This window comes from Echeneis naucrates, chromosome 10 (genome assembly GCF_900963305.1).
Source record: "Echeneis naucrates chromosome 10, fEcheNa1.1, whole genome shotgun sequence".
Taxonomy (NCBI): domain Eukaryota; kingdom Metazoa; phylum Chordata; class Actinopteri; order Carangiformes; family Echeneidae; genus Echeneis; species Echeneis naucrates.
Genome location: NC_042520.1, coordinates 6,611,752 through 6,636,893, shown reverse-complemented (window position 1 = coordinate 6,636,893; position 25,142 = coordinate 6,611,752). Strand labels below are relative to the sequence as shown.

The window sequence follows — 25,142 nt, the reverse complement described above, 5'->3', positions numbered from 1 at the left end:
AGTGCAATGAAAACAACAGCCAGATGAGGATTATTTTCAGTTCAGTGCTCACATCTGCTGAGTTCAGAGGTCAAATCAAAGGACATCAGGAGAAAAAAGAAAAGACTGGTTTTTAACCACAATAATTTTTTTTCTCACAGTCCTCAAAAAATGCTGTTGAACATTTTAAACTTGGACAAAACGGTGTGAAATTCTTAAAAATTATTATTTGTTTGGAAAATTTTATTATTGCAAAACTTACTCTTCACACAATTTAAGGTCATCTGCTGAGTTAACTCTCAGTGACAGGTATGAAAACTCACCGTGAAGGAAGTTTGTTCATGTGTTTACAACGGAAAGAGTATCAATAATATTTCCACTGTGGTGGCACAGAGGAACGCCAGAGAAATGACTGACCAATCAGGTTGCTCTCACATTGTTGCCGCCCCCTTCGTATGTCTTCTTTAAGGGAAGTCATCTTCAACAGAGTTTAAAATAACTGCTGTCTTACATGGATTAACATGAAAATGTTGATAATAGTACATTTCCTGTTGCTACTCAGAGCAGGACGTAAGTAGATGAATCAGTATTTTTCACATATATTTTTTAGTCTATGTTTAAAATTTCAGTTTTGTCTTTTTGTATTAATTATATTGATCAACCTCTGTCTGCGGCTGTATAATGTTCTCTTCAGGAGGCACAGATGATCTGATCTTTGAGACGAAGACTGCTGGTGTTGGAGAGGATGTGCAGTTGACCTGTCCTCGCCATATATCTGATTACAATGCCAACTTTTTTTGGATCCGGCTTGTTTCTGGAAACATGCCTGAACTCTTGGGAAGAACATACTTATTTCATTATGATGGTACAAAAAAGACTCCTCGAATTACAGCAAAAGAAGAACCTGAAACATTTCCTTTGAAAATCAGTAAAGCAGACCAAAGTGATACTGGACTGTACTACTGTGTAAAAGTAGTACAACTTGACTTGGAGGTTATAAAGGGAACATTTCTGAAAATTAAAGGTAAATAAAAAACAGGACAAACACATTTGAAATGATTTTTATTTATATTGTGCCAAATCACAACAGAAATTATCCCAAGTTAATTTTCAAATACCTCAGGTCAAGGCCTCTTTTTTTTAAGATAGAAACAGATGAATGTATATTAGACTTTAAACGAAGATGTTTCAATAACTTCACAGTAAATTAACTGTGTGTTTTTATTTCCCAGGAGCAGAACCTGAGATCACCACCAACTTTCAGCTTCCTCCATCTGATCCAGTCCGTCCAGGAGACTCAGTGACTCTTCAGTGTTCGGTCCTCTTTGACTCTGAGAAGAAAACATGTCCAGGAGATCACAGTGTGTACTGGTTCAGAGCTGGATCAGATGAAGCTCATCCCAGTTTCATTTACGCTCATGGAAACAATAGAGATCATTGTAAAAAGAGTCCTGAGTCTGAGTCCACACAGAAATGTGATTACTTCTTCTCCAAGAACGTCAGCTCCTCTGATGCTGGGACTCATTACTGCGCTGTGGCCACGTGTGGAGAAATTTTATTTGGAAATGGGACTAAACTGGAGATTGATAAACTGGAAATTGAAGGTAAGTGGAGAATATTCTTATATAAATGTTCAATTGGCATATTTTTGTGTTTAATTTCAGAATGTAGAATTTAAATCCTATTTAACACAGAAGTTATTTATATTTTAACATCCGACCAAATCATAATGAACTTTATTTCTTTGGTTCATACATAATTTCAGAGAACATGATGGATCTCCAGAGGACCAACACACTTCTGTTGGTGTTATGTGGTACTTTGGCTACAGCTCTGATTGTTACTGTCTTCCTGTTGTATATGAAGAAGAAAACTTGTGATTGTTCCAAAGGTAGTAGAAGTTTCTTAAATATCAAAGAGTATTTTGCTGAAGACAACCTGACTTGATTTCCATTTGTCCGTTGTGTAACCATCTCTCGTCTTCACTCTATACAGCTGCAGATGCTGCAACAGTCAGCACTGATCAGAGAAGTCAGCAGGTAAGATACATGAGAAAAGACAGAACTGGATAAGTTATTAACATTTCTTCTTCCTGAATATGATTTTTTCTGAACTCTCACCATCATTATCATTAATCTCATAACCTTCTTCATTATATATCTTCTCAGGGAGATGAGGACCGACTTACTTATTCTGCTCCAACCTTCACCAGGAGGAAAGCTGGAAAAGTGGACAGAAGGAATGAAAAAGCAGCCGAGAAAGAGACGGTGTATTCTGGTGTCAGAGCTTTGTGACAGATTAACAATCCAGACAGTGGATTTGTTTTGAGTTAATAAAGCTGATGATGTGACTCGACTTACTGCGAAGTTTTTGTTTTAAATGAGTTATCATTAGTCCATCCTTCTGATGAGTATGCTCACTTGGTATACGGGACACCGGGGTTCAATTCCCTGGCAAAGAACTCCAGCCACAAGGCGCCCACTGTGGTACTCTTGTGCCGGTCCCAAGCCCAGGTGATTGTTTGGGCTGCGTCAGGAAGGACATCTGGCGTAAAACTGGAGCCAAATCAAATCATCTAAGTGGAAGGACGGTGACTTGCTGTGGTGACCCCGAACATGGAAAAGCTGAAAGAGGAAACAAATAAAAAATGAGTCCATCCTTCTCCACATGAAGCTGTCTGTGTCTGTTCTTTGAACGAGGAACAAACACATCATTGTTTTCAGGATCATTATGGGCTCAATCATTTGTGGACCTTCATGTTTGCTGAAAACCAAAATGTGGTGATCTGCCAAATATTGCTATGTATTTACTCTACATGTGATCAGCGGGGCAGCACGGCGGCACAGTGCTGTTATCTGTGAGTGTGAGTGGTTGTTGGTCTCTGTCTGTCTCTGTGTGTCGGCCCTGTGATGGACTGGTGACCTGTCCAGGGTGACCCCTCCCTCACCCAGTGTGACCTGGACTGACTCCAGCACCACAGCGACCTGGAAACAGCGTTAGAAGATGAATGAAGATATTTTCAGCTTTCATTGGTGTCATACACAGATACTTCTGCTCTACTTTTACATTTTTGAGGGCAGAATTTGTACTGTTGTCCTGGAAAGTGTTTCTGTCACGATATTAGAGTCTTTCCACTGTTGTTCATGGCATCAAACAGGATTTATTCATGTTGAGCACTTTGGTGTCTTTATGATGTTACTGGAAGAGAAAAATCCCAGAAAGTTTTCAGCACCTCCAGCTGAATGTGTTCTGCTTCTGCATTTCAGCAGCGCTCTGAAAATAACTGAAGAGACTACAGAGGATGGATGTTGTGACCACAGAAACCTCCCCAAGTCTGTCCGCTCTGCTCTTCATGCTGAAGTGACTGATGTGTGGGAGGGGCATCACTGATGATGTGGTGCATCTGGATTGGCTGCTTCACAGGAAATTGAAGATGGCTCCACTGCCTTTGTGAATCACTTAGATATGAAGATGTATTTTGTCTGCAGTTGAACAACAAAAGCAACAGTCGGATGAGGATCTGTCATTTCAGTGCTCACATCCTCACAGTTCAGAGAGGTCGAATCTAACAATGTCCGGAAAAACACAAAGACTTTTTTTTATCATCATTCGTTTCTCAACAACCTCAAACAAAAATGCTGCTGAACCTTTTGTTTCATTGATCTCATGTTTAAACGTGCCGATAAACTTCTTTGGATGTGATCATGAGCTGTGTTTGGTTTGATGGATCAGACTTTGGGACAAAAAGGCATTACTGATAATATCATGTCGACATGTGAGAGGGACAAAACCTGTGAAGCACAAACAAATTGCCCCTGCTGTACATTTTATCTCTCATGGAAAGTAAATTAACGCACACACAAGATGAACAACGCAGAAATATGCAGTGTTGTGTCATATTGTCTATTCATGACTCAATGGCACAAATTTTCTAAAATTTATCCACATTTGGTAAAACTGACACGTGGCTGGTGGTGTCCGAGTTTATTTTTAAAAATATGTCATATTTTTATTGAAAATATAAAAAACTACAATTAATTATGACCTACACTTAAACTAAAATGTTGTAGATGATTGCACATTCACTGTTTGCATCATATCTCATCACCAGCTGAGTGAACTTTCAGAGCCAGTTACAGAAACCCACCATGAAAAAAAGTTTGTTTTCAGGGTTGTTTTTTGTGTTTAGACAGGAAAGATAGTGATTATATTTCCACTGTGGTGGCACAGAGAGACACCAGTGTAATGACTGACCAATCAGATTGCTCTCATATTGTTCCCTCCCCTTCATACGACTACATTAAGGGAAATCATCTTCAACAGAGTTTAAAATAACTGCTGTCTTAAGTGGATTAACATGAAAATGTTGATCATATTTCATCTTTTGTTCTTCCTCAGAGCAGGACGTAAGTAGATAAAGTCAACTTTTCTCAAAATGTATTCTGAAGTCTACGTTTCAAATTTGATAATAATCTTTTTGTATCAGTTTAGATCTAGAGATATGTGCCTCTGTCTCTGATTTTAATTCCTGATCTGTTTAATGGTATTTTTAGGATGCACAGATGAAATGATCTTTGAGACGAAGACTGTTGGTGTTGGAGAAGACGTGAAGTTGACATGTCCCCGTCTGAATTCTAGTCAGATCCCAAAGCAGACCACATTATTTTGGATCCGACTTGTTTCTGGAAACTTTCCTGAAATCTTGGGAGGAACATTTTCATTTGATTATGACGGTGTGAATGAGAGTCCTCGTTTTACAGCCAAACAAGAACCTGGAACTTTTCTGCTGCATATTAACAAAATAGAGTCAAGTGACACTGGAATGTATTACTGTATAGATACAGAAAAGCTTGACCTGAAGTTTTTAAAAGGAACATTTCTGAGAGTTAAAGGTAAATAAAGTACGGTACACACATGAAAATTTAATTACAAATCATCTCAAGGAACTTATTCGATAGAGTTCATGAATTCATGTATAATTTTATTATATTTGTCAGGAGCAGAACCTGAGATCACCACCAACTTTCAGCTTCCTCCATCTGATCCAGTCCGTCCAGGAGACTCAGTGACTCTTCAGTGTTCGGTCCTCTTTGACTCTGAGAAGAAAACATGTCCAGGAGATCACAGTGTGTACTGGTTCAGAGCTGGATCAGATGAAGCTCATCCCAGTTTCATTTACGCTCATGGAAACAATAGTGATCATTGTAAAAAGAGTCCTGAGTCTGAGTCCACACAGAAATGTGATTACTTCTTCTCCAAGAACGTCAGCTCCTCTGATGCTGGGACTCATTACTGCGCTGTGGCCACGTGTGGAGAAATTTTATTTGGAAATGGGACTAAACTGGAGATTGAAAAACTGGAAATTGAAGGTAAATGGAGAATATTTTTATATAATTGTGACAATCTAGATGTAGCATGTAGCCTATTTATATTCTATTTTTTCAAACATCTTATTGGTATGTTCACATCCAATCAAATCATGGCAAACTTTAATTCTTTGGTCCACATTTAATTTCAGAGAACATGATGGATCTCCAGAGGACCAACACACTTCTGTTGGTGTTATGTGGTACTTTGGCTACAGCTCTGATTGTTACTGTCTTCCTGTTGTATATGAAGAAGAAAACTTGTGATTGTTCCAAAGGTAGTAGAAGTTTCTTAAATATCAAAGAGTATTTTGCTGAAGACAACCTGACTTGATTTCCATTTGTCCGTTGTGTAACCATCTCTCGTCTTCACTCTATACAGCTGCAGATGCTGCAACAGTCAGCACTGATCAGAGAAGTCAGCAGGTAAGATACATGAGAAAAGACAGAACTGGATAAGTTATTAACATCTCTTCTTCCTGAATATGATTTTTTCTAAACTCTCACCATCATTATCATTAATCTCATAACCTTCTTCATTATATATCTTCTCAGGGAGATGAGGACCGACTTACTTATTCTGCTCCAACCTTCACCAGGAGGAAAGCTGGAAAAGTGGACAGAAGGAATGAAAAAGCAGTCGAGAAAGAGACGGTGTACTCTGGTGTCAGAGCTTTGTGACAGATTAACAATCCAGACAGTGGATTTGTTTTGAGTTAATAAAGCTGACTTGTTCTTTTCTGGCACACAGCGAGGAATGTACTGCTCCACATCAATGTAACCGAAGGAGCAATATCTTATTACGTCAAGGTCACCTTATATTTTTATTTCTTTAAATGTTTGACAATATTGTGTAGTAATTTCTGTCAAATGGTGATAATCATGCTGCAGAAATACACAATTCTTAATGTGTAATAGTTTTTAGAAATATCAGACTGTATGTTTTTTCTCTTCTTCTAACTTTAATTGTCATCCTCAATCTTTCCTTTCGTTCTTTTTATTTCTCCACATTTCTACTATTAAAGGAAATTTTTCTGTGATAAATGTGTGTCTTTCATTTTATCAGCTGTGGTGGACGTTCCTGACATGAAAAGTGGGAGGGTCATCAGTGATGATGTCAGTATTTACTTTAAAGCCGTCGTTTAAAGGAGTTATCATTAGTCCATCCTTCTCTGTACGAGGGCTGAACACAGCATCATTTTAGGGATCATAGTTGTGGTCAGCAGTCGGTGGACCTTGATGACGGCCACAATCCAAAGTCTTGTGACCTGACAAATATTTCTGCTCTTTTTTCTCTCTCTCTCAGTGTATTTTCAGTTTTCATACACTTCATACACACATACATCAGCTTTGGTAAGTTTTGGTGGGAGAGGTTTTGCTGTTGTCCTGGACTGTGTGTCTGTGACTGTTACTGACAGTCTTTGTTCTGTTCATAGCATCAGGCATGATTTATTTATATTGAGCACTTTGGTATGTTTATTATGTGAAAACTAAACCTCTGGAGTTTATTACCACCTCCAGCTGAATGTGTTCTGCTTCTGCGTTTCAGCAGCGCTCTGAAAATAACTGAAGAGACTACAGAGGATGGATGCTGTGACCACAGAAACCTCCCCAAGTCTGTCCGCTCTGCTCTTCATGCTGAAGTGACTGATGTGTGGGAGGGGCATCACTGATGATGTGGCACGTGTGGATTGGCTGCTTCACACTAATGCTAAGATGGCTCCTGCATCTAGTGAGAAAGAAAGACCTGAGAAAGATCCTGATCGGTGCCAGCACCCTCGGACTGCTGGGGACTTTCAGTACGGCCATGGCCAGCCTCAGCGGGGTGGAACTGGAGGCCCGGTAAACCCAAAACCGGAGTATTGGTTGAAACAGGTAGTGTATACAATACCACCATTCTTCCTGTGTTAAAATCAGACAAATTAAGACACAGGTTGGCTCATGACTTGAGAATGATAAATGAAATAGTGGAAGAGTTACCAGCAGAAGTGCCCAAACCTCACACACTACTACGCTTGAGCAATTGCAAGATGAGTTAAAAGCATACATGAAACAACTAACTGCTATCCATAGATCTATATACTTACAGGAAGGTCAACCAGGAGCAGGATCCGGCCCGACCAGCAGTGCCAGGAGATCAGGTGTATGTGAAAGTCCTCCGACGAAAGTGGCACGAGCCACTGAGGACCTCAGAAAGACAGAAAGAGCAGTATAAAACTGAGAGAGACTGATGAGGAGAATGACTCTGTGGTGCAAACTAGTGACACGCACTCTCCTGTTGATGTCACGAGGCAATCTGGGACAGATGAAGCCAGCACCAACCAGCCCCTGCCAGGCCAAGAAGATCCAAGCGACTGCAGGACGCCGGAAGGAAAGCACCAGACCACAAAAGGAGCCACTCCCAATGATTCAGATGAGCACGATGCAAAAACAAACACATCCATCCAGACAGTGCGAGGGCCCACACCAGACTTCACACCAACCGTTACAAGTAAAAAACATGCTGCGACACAAGTTAGACGACACAAGTACACTGCATGGGAATGGGTGACACCCCAGACCATACCAGGTGATGTTAAGTCAGAGGAAGCAACTACAGTTACGACTACAGTAAAATGTTAACTGTAATGTCACCTGGGTGTTGTCGTGGTTTCCAGAGACACAGATAAAACCTCAATTTATTACCAAGACTGTATGGTTTGAACAATCCAGTGTCACTGAACCAAGACTGTGAGACGTGAAGTGGTTCGCAACACCGGATGGTTTGAACAATGCTGATGATTCGGAAGACGAATCAGAATAAGAGAAGATGGAGTTCTGAGTACGAAAAGCCCAACAGGGGGGACATTTACGTTAAGACCTGTTGATGGGCTCAATGGACTGAAATCTTTAGATGCGAGTTGGAGCGTTACCAATATACACACACACATTCTTTGAGGTAATGTGCTCATTGCGGAGTTGCAGTCAGTCGAGTGATGAGGGTTGAACTCTTCTAGGAAAGAGGTTCTGTTCCTATTACCATGTTGACACTCGTGATATAGAACATATATATATATGTCACATGATTTTCTGGTGGTTCTGTCTCTGACTACGTTGTTAGTAGGGCTGATGTGAATAAAGAGATTCCCCATCTGACACCTGTGTCCTGACAACCTGACTTCCTCTTTTTGTCACAACACTCCGCACAGAAAGGCCCCAGGTCTGGAAACGAACCCACAACCTTCTTGTTGTGAGGCAGCAGCACTCACCACTATGCAACTGTGACCCATAAGATGATCTCTTCCATTCCAGCCTCATCATCACCGATGCCCCCCCCCCCCATCAGTCACTTCACTATCAGCAGCAGAGCAGAACAGTCTTGAGGAGGTGTTTGTGGTCACTTGTTTCATTTGTTTTCAGAGTCCTGCTGACACACAGAAGCAAAACGGCACTCTTACAGTATCACAGAGACACATTCACCTGGAGGTGGTGAAAACTCTCTGAGGGTTTTCTTTTGCAGCAACATAATAAATGCAAAAGTGCTCAAAATGGATGAATCATGCTTGAAGCCATGTAGAGCAGAAAGACTCTCAGTAACAGTGACAGACACACAGTCCAGGACAACAGCACAAACTCTGAGCTGAAAAAGGACTAAAGTAAAGTGGAGGTATCTGTGTAGGAAACATGTGATGACTGACAATATATAAAGGTAAGAAAAAATTGACATGTATAGTAATAAATGTGTGATATATTTGTCAGATCACCACATTTCTAGTTCAACATAATGTTGACAACAACAATTGTCCAATGCAAAATGATATAATTATATTATATATATCATATTAATTATATTATAATTATATAAAGTTGCATACTGAAACCTGCTTCATTACACGAGGCTCTTACTGTGTTCACACTGTTGTTGTCTCTGACACAAACACACACAAATAAACTCACATTCACAGCACTGATGAACAAACGATGTGTGGAAACTTGAGCCTTGTGTCTGTGGTTTCAAACTAAGGTGTAAATACAAAGAGGCTTTTTCTTCCTCTCACGCTTTATGGTATCCACAGGAAACTGGGCTTTTACTGCTGCTATTTTAATAAAAAAAACATCAGCATTTCATTTAATGTTCATAAAAATATCTCTGCAACAAACAGGAGATGTAAAAGGAGGCATGGAGACAAACACACTTTCTCAGTCATGTTACATGGCGGCCATTTTTGCTCAGACCTTTTAGAGGTTTGCTGCTCTCTGGTAGCTGCTGTCAGAGGGGGAGGTGCTCAGGAGGCTCTTTTACTGAGAGCAGCAGTTTGTACTGAGATGTTAAGTTTCATTATCGAAACACAAGTTTGGCAGCCGGACGTAATGGATGAATATATTCACAATTAAAATGAAGCACTAAATCATTTGAAGATAGTTTGATTGGTTAAAAACTAAAGCTGCATGTACTTGTAGTTATGTGTTTTTTTCTGGTCAGGTCTGTTGAGAGTGAAAAACTTGTGTGGTCGGTCAGAGGGGGAGAAATGTCCCACCTCAACCTGTGACTGTGACTGTAGCTGCTGCATGTGGCTTTGCTTGTTGTTCTCAAGGCAGACATGATGAATTGTACCTACAGCATCAAGTTTTCTCTCTTTGAGTCTATTAACAAACATTTTTTTCTACAAGCAAAAGAAAGAATGAAAGGAAGTTATGTGTGCGAGCAAAAGAACTCTGTCAGGACTGGGGGGGCAGAACGCGATGAGCGTGTTGCGGGTAGGACCCAGATGCAGGAGCCGGAAACCAGGTAGGTGGAAAAACGGACTTTACTCAAGGAGCAAAAAAATCTACAGGGCATGGACAAGGCATGGACAAGGCATGGACAAGGCATGGACAAGGCATGGACAAGGCATGGACAAGGCATGGACAAGGCATGGACAAGGCATGGACAAGGCATGGACAAGGCCACAACACGGAGACCGGACAATGACAACGACAATGACAGCGGCAATGACAGTGACAGCGACAATGATCCAACAAGGACAAGACTGAAAACAGGACTTAAATACACACTGGTAAACAAGACACAGGTGATCCAGATCAGGGGAGGGAAGACAATCAACATGGGACACAACCAGGAAGTAACATAACCGGGAACACGAAGGGACCAGGACTACAAAATAAAACAGAAAGTGACATGGACAGAACACTAACCCCAGCTTTAACCCAAAACCTGACAAACTCATTTTAATCCAAATGATGATTCCCTTCAGCTTGAACACAAAAAGTCATCTGTGGATCAGTCAAATGCTCTTTACAGTGTTGTGTTGTCCTTTTTAACTGGAGAGACACAGTGATGCTGATTTGTGCAAAATATTTTCTGTCCTGTTTTATTCATCTAAACAAACTGAACCTGCAAGAAATATACAAGGCGATAGAAATCATTTGACCGGCTCTGTTTCCTTTTTTGTGTTTTTGGCTTCTCTGGCTTCCTCCCAGTCCAGAGACATTCATCTTTGGATTAATATGCAAAGGCTTCTTCGGCCCCAGGGCCAAATGGAGTCCCCTACCGGGTCTATAAAAGCGCACCTGATATCCTAAAGTTTTTGTGGAGGCAGTTAAGAATAGTTTGGAAGAAACAGTCTATTCCCAGAGCATGGCGTAGGGCAGGAGGTGTTCTTATTCCTAAGGAGAAGGAGTCCTCAGAGTTGAGTCAGTTTTGTATGATCTATTTCCTGAATGTAGAGGGGAAGATTTTCTTTCATGTAGTTGCACGGAGACTAGCTAGTTATTTAGAAAGGAATAGCTTAATAGACATTTCAGTACAGAAGGCAGGAATACCAGGTTTCGCAGGGTGTTTAGAGCACACTAGCATGATTTGGCATCAGATTCAGGCAGCCAAGAGTGAGAAAAGAGATTTGCATGTGATATTCTTGGACTTAGCAAATGCATTTGGGTCAGTGCCACATAGTCTTATTTGGGAGGTGTTTGATTATTTTAGAGTGCCTAGAGTAGTAGTCAATTTAGTAAGAAGCTATTTCCAAGATATCTGACTATGTTTAAGTGCGGCAGGCTTTACAACAGGTTGGCAGAAGTTAGAAATAGGTATTATGGCAGGGTGTACGATTTCTCCATTAGCATTCACAATGGCAATGGAGGTAATTATTAGAGCCTCTAGGTGGGTTGTAGGTGGAGAGAGGCGGCAGGATGGGATGCGCCTTACACCAATTAGGGCATATATGGACGACATGACGTTGATAACTACAACGGTGCCATGTATGAAAAGAATACTTGAGAGACTTAATAAAAACTTAAAGTGGGCTAGTATGAGAATCAAGCCTAGTAAGTCTAAAGGTATTTCAATAAGTAGAGGAAGATTAAGTGATCGAAAGTTTGTAATAAATGAAGAAGCAATTCCAATAATTAGGGAAAAACCAGTAAAGAGCTTAGGTAGGTAGTACAAGGCAGATTTGAATGACAGAGAACAAGTAGTGCAGTTTAGGAAGGATGTTGCTTAGGGACTGGATAGAATAGATAAATCAGGACTTCCAGGAAAGTTGAAGTTGTGGTGTTTGCAGTTTGGATTGTTTCCTAGATTGATGTGGCCACTGTCAGTATATGAGATTCCAATATCTGTTGCAGAGAAAATGGAAAGACTAGTAAGCTTTTACATTAGGAAGTGGCTCGGGGTTCCGAGATGTTTAAGCACTGTGGCATTGTATGGGAAAGGCATACTTCAGCTCCCAGTATCTAGTCTAGTGGAGGAGTTTAAATGTACTAAGGTTAGGACAGAGCTCCTGTTATCTGGGAGTAAAGACGTGGTTGTTAGTAAAGTGATTCCAAACCCAACCAAGGGGAGAAAATGGAATCCAAGAATGGCAGTGCAGGAAGCAGAAGCAGCTCTTAGGCATACCGAGATTGTGGGTAATGTACAGATAGGCCGGGGAGGCTTGGGGCTTGGCTCAGGCAAACCAGTGTGGAGTAGAGCAGGTCCCAAAGAGAAGAGGAAGCTAGTTGTGGAGCAGGTTCGTAGACAGGAGGAAATATTAAGAGGTGCGAGGGCAGTGGCTCAGGCTAAGCAGGGACAGTGGTTGAACTGGGAAGGTGTAGAGAAGAAAAAGCTTAGTTGGAAAGAGCTGTGGAGTATGGAGGAAAGTAGGATTAGATTTTTGATAGGGGCAACATATGATGTTTTGCCAACTCCCCAGAACCTAAAACTCTGGGTAAATGGAGACCCGGTATGTTGTATGTTCAGGTACTGCAACTTTAAAACACATCTTGTCAGGTTGTAAGGTTAGTCTCTCACAAGGCGGATATACGTGGCAACATAACCAGGTTTTAAAAAGCTTAGCTGCAGGCATTGAAGATATACGGAGGCAGGCAGTTTTAGGAGGGTCTAAGACAAAGAGAGTTGCAATACAGTTTGTGCAGGAAGGAGGGTTAATAAGATAATAAGGAAGCAAGGCAGTTTAGAGGATGCTAGTGACTGGGAGATGCAGGTAGACTTAGGAGGAAAGCTTGTTGTACCCCAGGAAATAGCCTGCACAAAGCTAAGGCCTGATATAGTTTTGTGGTCTAGGAGTAGAAAGAAAGTATATTTCATAGAGCTGACTGTGCCTTGGGAGGATTTAGTTGAAGAAGCATATGAAAGGAAAAAGCTCAGGTATGCAGATTTAGGTAAGGATGCTGAGCAGCGAGGATGGAAGGTTAGGATTTGTCCAGTGGAAGTAGGATGTAGAGGGTTTGTAGCAAGATCTGCTGTTGCTTTGTTGAGGGAGTTAGGAGGAAGCAGCCAGAGGGTGAGGAAAATAGTGAAGGAAATGTCAGATGAGGCAGTAAGATCTAGTCAGTGGATTTGGGTTAGAAGAGGTAATAGTAGCTGGGGGCCCAGCAGGGGGAGCTCTTAAGATAGACAGACTCTCGGGAGAAGCAGAGGAAGAAATCCAGGAAGGGGAAGTGTATTTAAGTGGGGGTGTGGCCTGTTTGAGCCTCTTTGCCACCATGTGGTTAGTCCAGGTGAGTTGGCCTGTGTTGGTGTGTTGATTTTACTTGAATATAGGATTGTTTAGATGAGGTTAGTCGCTGAATCTGCTAGTGTAGCTTGTACTGCCTCCCCCTCCTGCACCCTCTATACTCTCATGCCCCCTACCCGAACCAGGGTCTGTATCCCATCCCTACTTTTCTCTCTCCTCTATTTCTCCCCCCTACCCGAACCAGGGTCTGTATCCCCACCCCGCTTTCACTGGTGCAATTGGTGAGAGGTTAGAGTAGTTGACAGTGGTGTTGCTTGAAATAGTTCTTTGTGTTTGTGCCTTTTCGACACCATGCGGTTAGCCTAGGAGAATTGGCCTTTGTTGGAGTGCTGGCTTTGGCTGTTCAGGTGAGTTTAGTTGCTGAATCTGCTAGTGTGCTAGTGTAGCTTGTATTGCCTCCACTTCCTGCACGCTCTATACTTTCATGCCCCCTACCCGAACCAGGGTCTGTATCCCATCCCTACTTTTCTCTCTCCTCTATTTCTCCCCCCTACCCGAACCAGGGTCTGTATCCCCACCCCGCTTTCACTGGTGCAGTTGGTGAGAGGTCAGAGTAGGTGATAGTAGTGCTGTTTGAGATAGTTGTCTTTGTGTGAGGAGTGGTGATGGCTGGCATTAGGGGGTGACTCTGGGACGCCAGTGTTCACGGTCTAGCCTTCTGGAGGTGTTGTGGGCCTAACTAGACGAAACACCGACGAAAGGAGGTTCCCACCAGATGACCCCGAAGACATGATAGCTATCACCGCTCACTGGCCTAGTTGGATATTATCTGTAGGGAACATAGAGCAGGGTGAAAGTTTGTTGCTAGGAAGGTGATCACTGAGTCTGGTCCATTTTTTTTGTCGCACAAGTTTCTTGTGTTTCTCTAAATTGACCTGAGTGTGAGTGTAAATGCTCGTCCTCCTTTATATGTCGGCCCTGATATCGACTGCCAACCTCTTCAGTGTTTGCTCACCCATTGTCAGCTGCGATTGGCTCCAGCCCCCTTTCTGTAGGTCGCTCCCCACATCTCTACCACACCAACCTCTTTGTTAACCAGAAGACCAAAATGCACACAAGATGTACAGACTGCTGTTATCTTGACTGATGCCAGACTGGTCTGTGATAACAGTTCAAATGGAAAAGCTAAAAACTTTTCTCTGGTGTGAATGAAATCATGAAGACATTCAAACACCAACACTGTTATTCTGTCCACCAGATGAAAATAATGAGCCTCATGGGTGACAAAGATCACATTTCATCGTTACAACTGGCCACTTCCTGGAAGATCTATCTTTACGTAGAGAAATTATTTTCTGTTGCATGTTTGCAAAATCATGAGCAGATGAGAAGAATTTAATTGTTAAAAAATATACAGTATGAGTGTAAATGTGTGCAAAGAACAATTTATTACTGTTTGGTTTTTTTCAATGAAGCAGACACAAAACTAAAGAATTCAATCAGCATTAAGTAAAACAGTGTTACTAAAATCATGATGTGAAAAATAAAGTTGGATATAAAAAAATTCATGTCTGTAATTTTCCCAGTTTCAAACACCAAACTGTGATCGGTGCTTTCACTCATCATCCAGTGTTTTATCTGGAAAGTTTCAAATGTAGAATAGTTCAAAATGAATTTTTTGACAATATTACCAATCAGACAGATATAAAATAGCATTTTGGATCATATCTGCCGTTATACAGCACAAATACACATTCATTCATTGATCCATCCCAAAAGCTCTCATAGCAGTGAAGGTCCTCTCTCTCTCTGCTGCTTTTGCATCCTTTAATGAACAACTTCCAGTTTTTATCACGCTGTAGATGGCAGAAGAATAAATCCATGCATCATCGTTCCCTCTCTGGAGAAATATATAGAGAAATGAAGGTGAAAAATCTGAATCTTCTTTTTTGTTCACATCAGTCCAACATTTAAATTCCTCACCTGTTGACTCGTCTGTTGTCGTCTGTTTTTGTGCAGGACAGCAGCAGCTGGAGCAGGAAACAGAAAATATATAATATCAGTCAGTCAGGATGCAGGAGAGGTTTACTGATGGAAAGACAAGTATGATTTAGGTATATTACCATTACAACAGTCACATTTGTTCTTCTCGTTGGTGAAAACGAAGATAAATATGACTATCAGACTTATGAGCAAGAGAACAGGCAGCAGATATGTAGTAAAAAGAACAGACGTCTCCGTCAACTTCTACTACCTTTGGAACAATCAGAAGTTTTCTTCTTCATATAAAACAGGAAGACAGTAACAATCAGAGCTGTAGCCAAAGTACCACATAACACCAACAGAAATGTGATGGTCCTCTGGAGATCCATCATGTTCTCTGAAATTATATATGAACCAAAGAATTAAAGTTCATTATGATTTGGTTGGATGTTAAAATATAAATAACTCCTGCGTTAAATAGGATCTAAATTCTACATTCTGAAATGAAACACAAAAATATGCCAATTGAATATTTATATAAGAATATTCCACTTTTACCTTCAATTTCCAGTTTAGTTCCATTTCCAAATAAAATTTCTCCACACGTGGCCACAGCGCAGTAATGAGTCCCAGCATCAGAGGAGCTGACGTTCTTGGAGAAGAAGTAATCACATTTCTGTGTGGACTCAGACTCAGGACTCTTTTTACAATGATCACTATTGTTTCCATGAGCGTAAATGAAACTGGGATGAGCTTCATCTGATTCAGCTCTGAACCAGTACACACTGTGATCTCCTGGACATGTTTTCTTCTCAGAGTCAAAGAGGACCGAACACTGAAGAGTCACTGAGTCTCCTGGACGGACTGGATCAGATGGAGGAAGCTGAAAGTTGGTGGTGATCTCAGGTTCTGCTCCTGAGAAATGCAGACACAAAAAAATATGTGAAATGACTTTTGATCATCTAAATAGAACTAAAAATTACGAAAATGAAGAGACTCTTTATATGTAGTTTGTAGGGGAATTTACATCAATGTTTGCCAGCAACATGTTAAGTCTACAGTTTTGATTGTGAACAGTGTGTGTACTGAATTAAATTTACCTTTAATCCTCAGAAACGTTCCTTTTAAAAACTTCATATCTAAGTCTCTGACTTTTATACAGTAGTACAGTCCAGTGTCACTTTGCTCTGTTTCATTAATATAGAGAAGAAAAGTTCCAGGTTCTTGTTTTGTTGTAAAATGAGGATTCTTATTAACACGATAATCATCAAATGAATTTGTTCCTCCCAACAGTTCAGCTAAGTTTCCAGAAACAAGTCGGATCCAAAATAAGGTTGCAGAGTAATCAGATGTTTGGCGAGGACACGTCAACTTCACGTCTTCTCCAACAACAACAGAATCAAAATTCATTTCATCTGTGCATCCTAAAAATACCATTAAACAGATCAGGAATTAAAATCAGAGACAGAGGCACATATCTCTAGATCTAAACTGATACAAAAAGATTATTATCAAATTTGAAACGTAGAATGCAGAATACATTTTGAGAAAAGTTGACTTTATCTACTTACGTCCTGCTCTGAGGAAGAACAAAAGATGAAATATGATCAACATTTTCATGTTAATCCACTTAAGACAGCAGTTATTTTAAACTCTGTTGAAGATGATTTCCCTTAATGTAGTCGTATGAAGGGGAGGGAACAATATGAGAGCAATCTGATTGGTCAGTCATTACACTGGTGTCTCTCTGTGCCACCACAGTGGAAATATTATCACTATCTTTCCTGTCTAAACACACAAAACAACCCTGAAAACAAACTTTTTTTCATGGTGGGTTTCTGTAACTGGCTCTGAAAGTTCACTCAGCTGGTGATGAGATATGATGCAAACAGTAAATGTGCAATCATCTACAACATTTTAGTTTAAGTGTAGGTCATAATTAATTGCAGTTTTTTATATTTTCAATAGAAATATGACATATTTTAAAAATAAACTCGGACACCACCAGCCACGTGTCATTTTTACCAAACGGGGATACATTTTAGAAAATTTGTGCCACTGAGTCATGAATAGACAATATGACACAACACTGCATATTTCTGCGTTGTTCATCTTGTGTGTGCGTTAATTCACTTTCCATGAGAGATAAAATGTACAGCAGGTGCAATTTGTTTGTGCTTCACAGGTTTTGTCCCTCTCACATGTCGACATGATATTATCAGTAATGCCTTTTTGTCCCAAAGTCTGATCCATCAAACCAAACACAGCTCATGATCACATCCAAAGAAGTTTATCGGCACGTTTAAACATGAGATCAATGAAACAAAAGGTTCAGCAGCATTTTTGTTTGAGGTTGTTGAGAAAAGAATGATGATAAAAAAAAGTCTTTGTGTTTTTCCGGACATTGTTAGATTCGACCTCTCTGAACTGTGAGGATGTGAGCATTGAAATGACAGATCCTCATCCGACTGTTGCTTTTGTTGTTCAACTGCAGACAAAATACATCTTCATATCTAAGTGATTCACAAAGGCAGTGGAGCCATCTTCAATTTCCTGTGAAGCAGCCAATCCAGATGCACCACATCATCAGTGATGCCCCTCCCACACATCAGTCACTTCAGCATGAAGAGCAGAGCGGACAGACTTGGGGAGGTTTCTGTGGTCACAACATCCATCCTCTGTAGTCTCTTCAGTTATTTTCAGAGCGCTGCTGAAACGCAGAAGCAGAACACATTCAGCTGGAGGTGCTGAAAACTTTCTGGGATTTTTCTCTTCCAGTAACATCATAAAGACACCAAAGTGCTCAACATGAATAAATCCTGTTTGATGCCATGAACAACAGTGGAAAGACTCTAATATCGTGACAGAAACACTTTCCAGGACAACAGTACAAATTCTGCCCTCAAAAATGTAAAAGTAGAGCAGAAGTATCTGTGTATGACACCAATGAAAGCTGAACATATCTTCATTCATCTTCTAACGCTGTTGTCTTCATTCATCTTCTAACGCTGTTGTTGCTGGTCCCAGGTCACCCAGGTCACACTGGGTGAGGGAGGGGTCACCCTGGACAGGTCACCAGTCCATCACAGGGCCGACACACAGAGACAGACAGAGACCAACAACCACTCACACTCACACTCAGACCTACGGACCATTTAGAGTCAGCAGTTAACCCAAACATGATGTCTTTGGACGGTGGGAGGAAACCCACACAGGCACGTTCAGAAAGGCCCCAGGCCGGGAACCGAACCCACAACCTTCTTGTTGTGAGATAACAGCACTGTGCCGCCGTGCTGCCCGGCTGATCACATGTAGAGTAAATACATAGCAATATTTGGCAGATCACCACATTTTGGTTTTCAGCAAACATGAAGGTCCACAAATGATTGAGCCCATAATGATCCTTAAAACAATGATGTGTTTGTTCCTCGTTCAAAGAACAGACACAGACAGCTTCATGTGGAGAAGGATGGACTCATTTTTTATTTGTTTCCTCTTTCAGCTTTTCCCTGTTCGGGGTCACCACAGCAAGTCACCGTCCTTCCACTTAGATGATTTGATTTGGCTCCAGTTTTACGCCAGATGTCCTTCCTGACGCAGCCCAAACAATCACCCGGGCTTGGGACCGGCACAAGAGTACCACAGTGGGCGCCTTGTGGCTGGAGTTCTTCACCAGGGAATCGAACCCTGGTGTCCCGTATACCAAGTGAGCATACTCATCAGAAGGATGGACTAATGATAACTCATTTAAAACAAAAGATTTGCAGTAAGTCGAGTCACATCATCAGCTTTATTGACTCAAAACAAATCCAATGTCTGGATTGTTAATCTGTCACAAAGCTCTGACACCAGAATACACCGTCTCTTTCTCGGCTGCTTTTTCATTCCTTCTGTCCACTTTTCCAGCTTTCCTCCTGGTGAAGGTTGGAGCAGAATAAGTAAGTCGGTCCTCATCTCCCTGAGAAGATATATAATGAAGAAGGTTATGAGATTAATGATAATGATGGTGAGAGTTCAGAAAAAATCATATTCAGGAAGAAGAAATGTTAATAACTTATCCAGTTCTGTCTTTTCTCATGTATCTTACCTGCTGACTTCTCTGATCAGTGCTGACTGTTGCAGCATCTGCAGCTGTATAGAGTGAAGACGAGAGATGGTTACACAACGGACAAATGGAAATCAAGTCAGGTTGTCTTCAGCAAAATACTCTTTGATATTTAAGAAACTTCTACTACCTTTGGAACAATCACAAGTTTTCTTCTTCATATAAAACAGGAAGACAGTAACAATCAGAGCTGTAGCCAAAGTACCACATAACACCAACAGAAGCGTGATGGTCCTCTGCAATTCAATTAGGTTCTTTTCTGAAGTAACTTAGGGAACAAAGAAAGAAACTTAATCGTGATTTGATTGGATGAGAAAATAAAAATGCTGACAAACATTCTAAGATTAAACAGATAAACATCCTTATTTCACAATCGAAATAAGACAACAATAACATAATTAGTTGATCATAATTTCATAGGATGTGAACGTATTGTTTCAACATTTTTATGAAACAGGCTATAAATAGACAAGCTTCTAAAATTGAGCTAAGAAATTTTCAAATTTATCAATGCTAATTTAAAAGTAGGCTGCAGTTACCTTCAATCTCCAGTTTAGTCCCATTTCCAAATAAAATTTCTGCACACGTGGCCACAGCGCAGTAATGAGTCCCAGCATCAGAGGAGCTGACGTTCTTGGAGAAGAAGTAATCACATTTCTGTGTGGACTCAGACTCAGGACTCTTTTTACAATGATCACTATTGTTTCCATGAGCGTAAATGAAACTGGGATGAGCTTCATCTGATCCAGCTCTGAACCAGTACACACTGTGATCTCCTGGACATGTTTTCTTCTCAGAGTCAAAGAGGACCGAACACTGAAGAGTCACTGAGTCTCCTGGACGGACTGGATCAGATGGAGGAAGCTGAAAGTTGGTGGTGATCTCAGGTTCTGCTCCTGAGAAATGCAGACACAAAAAAATATGTGAAATGACTTTTGATCATCTAAATAGAACTAAAAATTACGAAAATGAAGAGACTCTTTATATGTAGCTTGTAGGGGAATTTACATCAACGTTTGCCAGCAACATGTTAAGTCTACAGTTTTGATTGTGAACAGTGTGTGTACTGAATTAAATTTACCTTTAATCCTCAGAAACGTTCCTTTTAAAAACTTCATATCTAAGTCTCTGACTTTTATACAGTAGTACAGTCCAGTGTCACTTTGCTCTGTTTCATTAATATAGAGAAGAAAAGTTCCAGGTTCTTGTTTTGTTGTAAAATGAGGATTCTTATTAACACGATAATCATCAAATGAATTTGTTCCTCCCAACAGTTCAGCTAAGTTTCCAGAAACAAGTCGGATCCAAAATAAGGTTGCAGAGTAATCAGATGTTTGGCGAGGACACGTCAACTTCACGTCTTCTCCAACAACAACAGAATCAAAATTCATTTCATCTGTGCATCCTAAAAACACCATTAAATAGATCAGGAATTAAAATCAGAGACAGAGGCACATATCTCTAGATCTAAACTGACACAAAAAAATTATTATCAAATTTGAAACGTAGACTGCAGAATACATTTTGAGAAAAGTTGACTTTATCTACTTACGTCCTGCTCTGAGGAAGAACAAAAGATGAAATATGATCAACATTTTCATGTTAATCCACTTAAGACAGCAGTTATTTTAAACTCTATTGAAGATGACTTCCCTTAAAGAAGACATATGAAGGGGGCAGGAACAATGTGAGAGCAACCTGATTGGTCAGTCATTTCTCTGGCGTTCCTCTGTGCCACCACAGTGGAAATATTATTGATACTCTTTCCGTTTTAAACACATGAAACAACACTGATGAAAAAATTTCCTTCACGGTGAGTTTTCATACCTGTCACTGAGAGTTAACTCAGCAGATGACCTTAAATTGTGTGGAAAGTAAGTTTTGCAATAATCCACAATTTCATGGAAAATTTTCACAAAAAATAATGATAATTTTATAAAATGACTGAGTTTTTTCCAGGTTTAAAATGTTCAACAGCATTTCTTTTTTTTTGAGGACTGTGAGAAAAAAAATATATTGTGGTTAAAAACCAGTCTTTTCTTTTTTCTCCTGATGTCCTTTGATTTGACCTCTGAACTCTGCAGATGTGAGCACTGAACTGAAAACAATCCTCATCTGGCTGTTGTTTTCGTTGCACTTTTTATTTTGGGCCAACAGATGTTGTCATTTTCATCATTCTGTGGCGTAAACTGAGTTTGATGACATAATTAGATTTAATTCAAAGCTGGGGATGGAGTCTTCCTGTTCCAACAAATGCGCTTCTGGAAGAATGGTCAAAACTTCCCATAAACACACTCCTAAACATTTTGGAAAGCCTTCCCTGAAGAGCTGAAGCTGTTATAGCTGCAAAGGATGGACCGACATCATGTTAAACTCTTTGGATTAAGAATGTTTATATTCCAGTCAAGGCACGTGAGCCAATACTTTTAGCAGCACAGTGTATCTTGTGAACCAGCCAAGTCAGACACTGAACATCATCAGTGATGACCCTCCCACACATCAGTCATTTTAGCATGAAGAGCAGAGTACAGACTTCAGGAGGTGTTTGTGGTCACAGCATCCATCCTCTCTACTTGTTTCACTTCTTTTCAGAGCGCTGCTGAAACACAGCAGCAGAACGGCACTCTTACGATATCATAAAAACAGATTCAGAGACAGTTTGCAGTAACATCATGAAGATATAATAGTGCTTGGTATGAATAAATCATGTCTGATGCTGAGTACAGCAGAAAGACTGTCAGTAACAGTGAGACTGTTTGTGGTGTTGTCCAGGACAATACCTCAAAGTCTGGTCACAAAATATGACTGAAGTGGAGTGGAGGTAGCTGTGTATTAAGGCTGACAATTTATAGATAGAACAGAATAATAAATATGTGTTATCATGAATATGTGGGATCAACACATTTCTAGTTTGTGGTCGCCATCACGGCCAACATACAACTGATACAAACTGATGGGTCCAGTCCTGTTAACATGACACACAAACATGGTTACACACATCGAGTCAGAAAAAAACTTACTGTCACATATTCTGAGTTCTGCTTTGTACATGAAGCTCTTTGTGTGTTCAAACTGTTTGTTGCTTCTGACACAAATACACTCAGATTCACAGTCAGTGCTGATGAACAAAAGATGCACGGAAACTGAAGCACTGTTGTGTGTGTGGTTTCAAACTTTTCTTCCTCTCTCACTTTCTATTTTAGCCCCAGAAGGCTGAGCTCTTACTGCAGCTTTATCATTTAAAAGATGAAAACGAGCTGGAGATGTACAAACAGACACACACACTTTCATAGTCATTTTGCATCGCGGCCATTTTTGCTCAGACATTTTAGCAGTTTGCTGCTCTCTTCTTCCCACAGTCCAAAGATATTTACATATCGGTTAATGTGTGACTATAAATTTCCCACAGAACTGTGTGAACATGAATTATTGACTGTCTTTATATGTCGGCCCTTGAATAGACTGGCAACTTGTTCAGAGTATCCTTGATGATAGAAATAGAAGAGTGTGTACACAATTGATTTGACTACGACAATGATCCCTGAAACAAGATTGTGTCCAACACCTGTAAACAAAATCAACACACAAAGCTTCATAGAGAGAACAATGGACATAAAACAACCAACCTAATTTTAGATGAAGGCCTTGCAGTGAATACTGTATTGTCATCAGTGAATTTTCTGCCAGTAACTTCTACAATGACCCACAAAGTCACAGAAAAACATATCACAGATCATTTTCTTTCAGCAAAAAATGCTGAGAAAAGAGGTAAGAATGAATGAACACCAGTGCAGTCAGGTGTTGTCAAAGCCATTAGACATTTAATTATGAATATTTATGCCCCATGATCAACGCCATTTTACAAAAATAATGTCATACAGTTCAGGAAAGATTTTTACAACATCTGAAGTTACGCTGACAAAAAATACAAAGCCAAAGAGAAATTACCTCAAAACAAATCAAAACAAATCAGTTCTAAGCAATCACAAAGCTCTGACACCAGAGTAGATAGTCTCTTCTCATTTTGCATTCCTTCTCTCCACTTTTGCAGCTTTCCTCCTGGTGAAGGTTGGAGCGGAGTAAATAAGTCGGTCCTCATCTCTCTGAGAATATTGAAGAAGGTTATGAGATTAATGCCATTAAAACAAATCATATTCAGGAAGAATATATGACAATAATCTTACCTGCTGACTTCTCTGATCAGTGCTGACTGTTGCAGCATCTGCAGCTGTATAGAGTGAAGACGAGAGATGGTTACACAACGGACAAATGGAAATCAAGTCAGGTTGTCTTCAGCAAAATACTCTTTGATATTTAAGAAACTTCTACTACCTTTGGAACAATCACAAGTTTTCTTCTTCATATAAAACAGGAAGACAGTAACAATCAGAGCTGTAGCCAAAGTACCACATAACACCAACAGAAGTGTGTTGGTCCTCTGGAGATCCATCATGTTATCTGAAATTATATATGAACCAAAGAATTAAAGTTCATTGTGATTTGATTGGATGTGAAGATATCAATAACATGTTTGTAAAAATAAAATATAAATAGAGTACATGTTACGTCTAGATTGTCACTATGATATAAAAATATTCTCCATTTACCTTTAATCTCCAGTTTAGTCCTATTTCCAAGTAAAATATCTCCACACGTGGCCACAGCGCAGTAATGAGTCCCAGCATCAGAGGAGCTGACGTTCTTGGAGAAGAAGTAATCACATTTCTGTGTGGACTCAGACTCAGGACTCTTTTTACAATGATCTCTATTGTTTCCATGAGCGTAAATGAAACTGGGATGAGCTTCATCTGATCCAGCTCTGAACCAGTACACACTGTGATCTCCTGGACATGTTTTCTTCTCAGAGTCAAAGAGGACCGAACACTGAAGAGTCACTGAGTCTCCTGGACGGACTGGATCAGATGGAGGAAGCTGAAAGTTGGTGGTGATCTCAGGTTCTGCTCCTGAGAAATGCAGACACAAAAAAATATGTGAAATGACTTTTGATCATCTAAATAGAACTAAAAATTACGAAAATGAAGAGACTCTTTATATGTAGTTTGTAGGGGAATTTACATCAACGTTTGCCAGCAACATGTTAAGTCTACAGTTTTGATTGTGAACAGTGTGTGTACTGAATTAAATTTACCTTTAATCCTCAGAAATGTTCCTTTTAAAAACTTCAGGTCAAGCGTTTCTGTATCTATACAGTAGTACATTCCAGTGTCACTTGACTCTATTTTGTTAATATGCAGCAGAAAAGTTCCAGGTTCTTGTTTGGCTGTAAAACGAGGACTCTCATTCACACCGTCATAATCAAATGAAAATGTTCCTCCCAAGATTTCAGGAAAGTTTCCAGAAACAAGTCGGATCCAAAATAATGTGGTCTGCTTTAGGCTCTGAGTAGAATTCAGACGGGGACATTTCAACTTCACGTCTTCTCCAACACCAACAGTCTTCGTCTCAAAGATCATTTCATCTGTGCATCCTAAAAATACCATTAAATAGATCAGGAATTAAAATCAGAGACAGAGGCACATATCTCTAGATCTAAACTGATACAAAAAGATTATTATCAAATTTGAAACATAGACTGCAGAATACATTTTGAGAAAAGTTGACTTTATCTACTTACGTCCTGCTCTGAGGAAGAACAAAAGATGAAATATGATCAACATTTTCATGTTAATCCACTTAAGACAGCAGTTATTTTAAACTCTGTTGAAGATGATTTCCCTTAATGTAGTCGTATGAAGGGGAGGGAACAATATGAGA

At 40.1% G+C, this 25,142-nt stretch overlaps 3 protein-coding genes and 1 long non-coding RNA gene across 5 annotated transcripts; 1 reads left to right on the top strand and 3 right to left on the bottom strand.

The window, feature by feature from the left end:
• The first annotated feature begins 4,332 nt into the window (after positions 1-4,332).
• Positions 4,333-6,228, top strand: LOC115050229 (signal-regulatory protein beta-2-like). Its single transcript, XM_029513044.1, has 6 exons — positions 4,333-4,385; positions 4,533-4,871; positions 4,977-5,348; positions 5,498-5,623; positions 5,728-5,771; positions 5,901-6,228. Exons 1-6 carry the CDS (start codon positions 4,337-4,339, stop codon positions 6,024-6,026), a joined length of 1,056 nt encoding a protein of 351 aa, XP_029368904.1. The 5' UTR covers positions 4,333-4,336; the 3' UTR covers positions 6,027-6,228.
• An 8,857-nt stretch (positions 6,229-15,085) lies between these two features.
• Positions 15,086-15,513, bottom strand: LOC115050128 (uncharacterized). The gene is made up of 3 exons (XR_003841170.1): positions 15,403-15,513; positions 15,263-15,309; positions 15,086-15,179 (listed from the first exon to the last, which is right to left on the bottom strand). It is a non-coding gene; the product is annotated as an uncharacterized LOC115050128 (long non-coding RNA).
• A 6-nt stretch (positions 15,514-15,519) lies between these two features.
• LOC115050393 (uncharacterized) lies at positions 15,520-16,884 on the bottom strand. The gene is made up of 4 exons (XM_029513237.1): positions 16,834-16,884; positions 16,363-16,686; positions 15,821-16,177; positions 15,520-15,659 (listed from the first exon to the last, which is right to left on the bottom strand). The coding sequence occupies exons 1-4, from the start codon at positions 16,880-16,882 to the stop codon at positions 15,520-15,522; spliced, it is 870 nt and encodes a 289-aa protein (XP_029369097.1). The 5' UTR covers positions 16,883-16,884.
• A 2,084-nt stretch (positions 16,885-18,968) lies between these two features.
• On the bottom strand, positions 18,969-25,053 carry LOC115050127 (signal-regulatory protein beta-2-like). 2 transcript variants are annotated; one of them, XM_029512874.1, is made up of 6 exons: positions 25,003-25,053; positions 20,449-20,772; positions 19,907-20,263; positions 19,498-19,635; positions 19,350-19,393; positions 18,969-19,220 (listed from the first exon to the last, which is right to left on the bottom strand). In XM_029512874.1, the coding sequence occupies exons 1-6, from the start codon at positions 25,049-25,051 to the stop codon at positions 19,095-19,097; spliced, it is 1,038 nt and encodes a 345-aa protein (XP_029368734.1). In that variant the 5' UTR covers positions 25,052-25,053; the 3' UTR covers positions 18,969-19,094. The 2 variants fall into 2 exon arrangements, with proteins under 2 accessions (XP_029368734.1, XP_029368735.1); XM_029512875.1 differs by lacking the exons at positions 18,969-19,220; positions 19,350-19,393; positions 19,498-19,635; positions 19,907-20,263; positions 20,449-20,772 and adding exons at positions 23,245-23,470; positions 23,552-23,595; positions 23,700-23,825; positions 23,975-24,331; positions 24,517-24,855 and having other exon boundaries at positions 25,003-25,052.
• Positions 25,054-25,142: the final 89 nt, after the last annotated feature.

Bases quoted from the DNA above. Each gene is read 5' to 3' on its own strand.
- LOC115050127 (XM_029512874.1), bottom strand. From the start codon at position 25,051: ATGAAAATGTTGATCATATTTCATCTTTTGTTCTTCCTCAGAGCAGGA. The intron at 20,264-20,448 runs GTAAATTTAATT...TGCATTTCTCAG, and splicing joins AACGTTTCTGAGGATTAAAG to GAGCAGAACCTGAGATCACC. The intron at 19,636-19,906 runs GTAACTGCAGCC...TTGTTCCCTAAG, and splicing joins GACTAAACTGGAGATTGAAG to TTACTTCAGAAAAGAACCTA.
- LOC115050229 (XM_029513044.1), top strand. From the start codon at position 4,337: ATGAAAATGTTGATCATATTTCATCTTTTGTTCTTCCTCAGAGCAGGA. The intron at 4,386-4,532 runs GTAAGTAGATAA...TGGTATTTTTAG, and splicing joins GTTCTTCCTCAGAGCAGGAC to GATGCACAGATGAAATGATC. The intron at 5,349-5,497 runs GTAAATGGAGAA...ATTTAATTTCAG, and splicing joins TGAAAAACTGGAAATTGAAG to AGAACATGATGGATCTCCAG.
- LOC115050393 (XM_029513237.1), bottom strand. From the start codon at position 16,882: ATGAAAATGTTGATCATATTTCATCTTTTGTTCTTCCTCAGAGCAGGA. The intron at 16,687-16,833 runs GTAAGTAGATAA...TGGTATTTTTAG, and splicing joins GTTCTTCCTCAGAGCAGGAC to GATGCACAGATGAAATGAAT. The intron at 15,660-15,820 runs GTAAAAGTGGAA...ATATAATTTCAG, and splicing joins AACTAAACTGGAAATTGAAG to AGAACATGATGGATCTCCAG.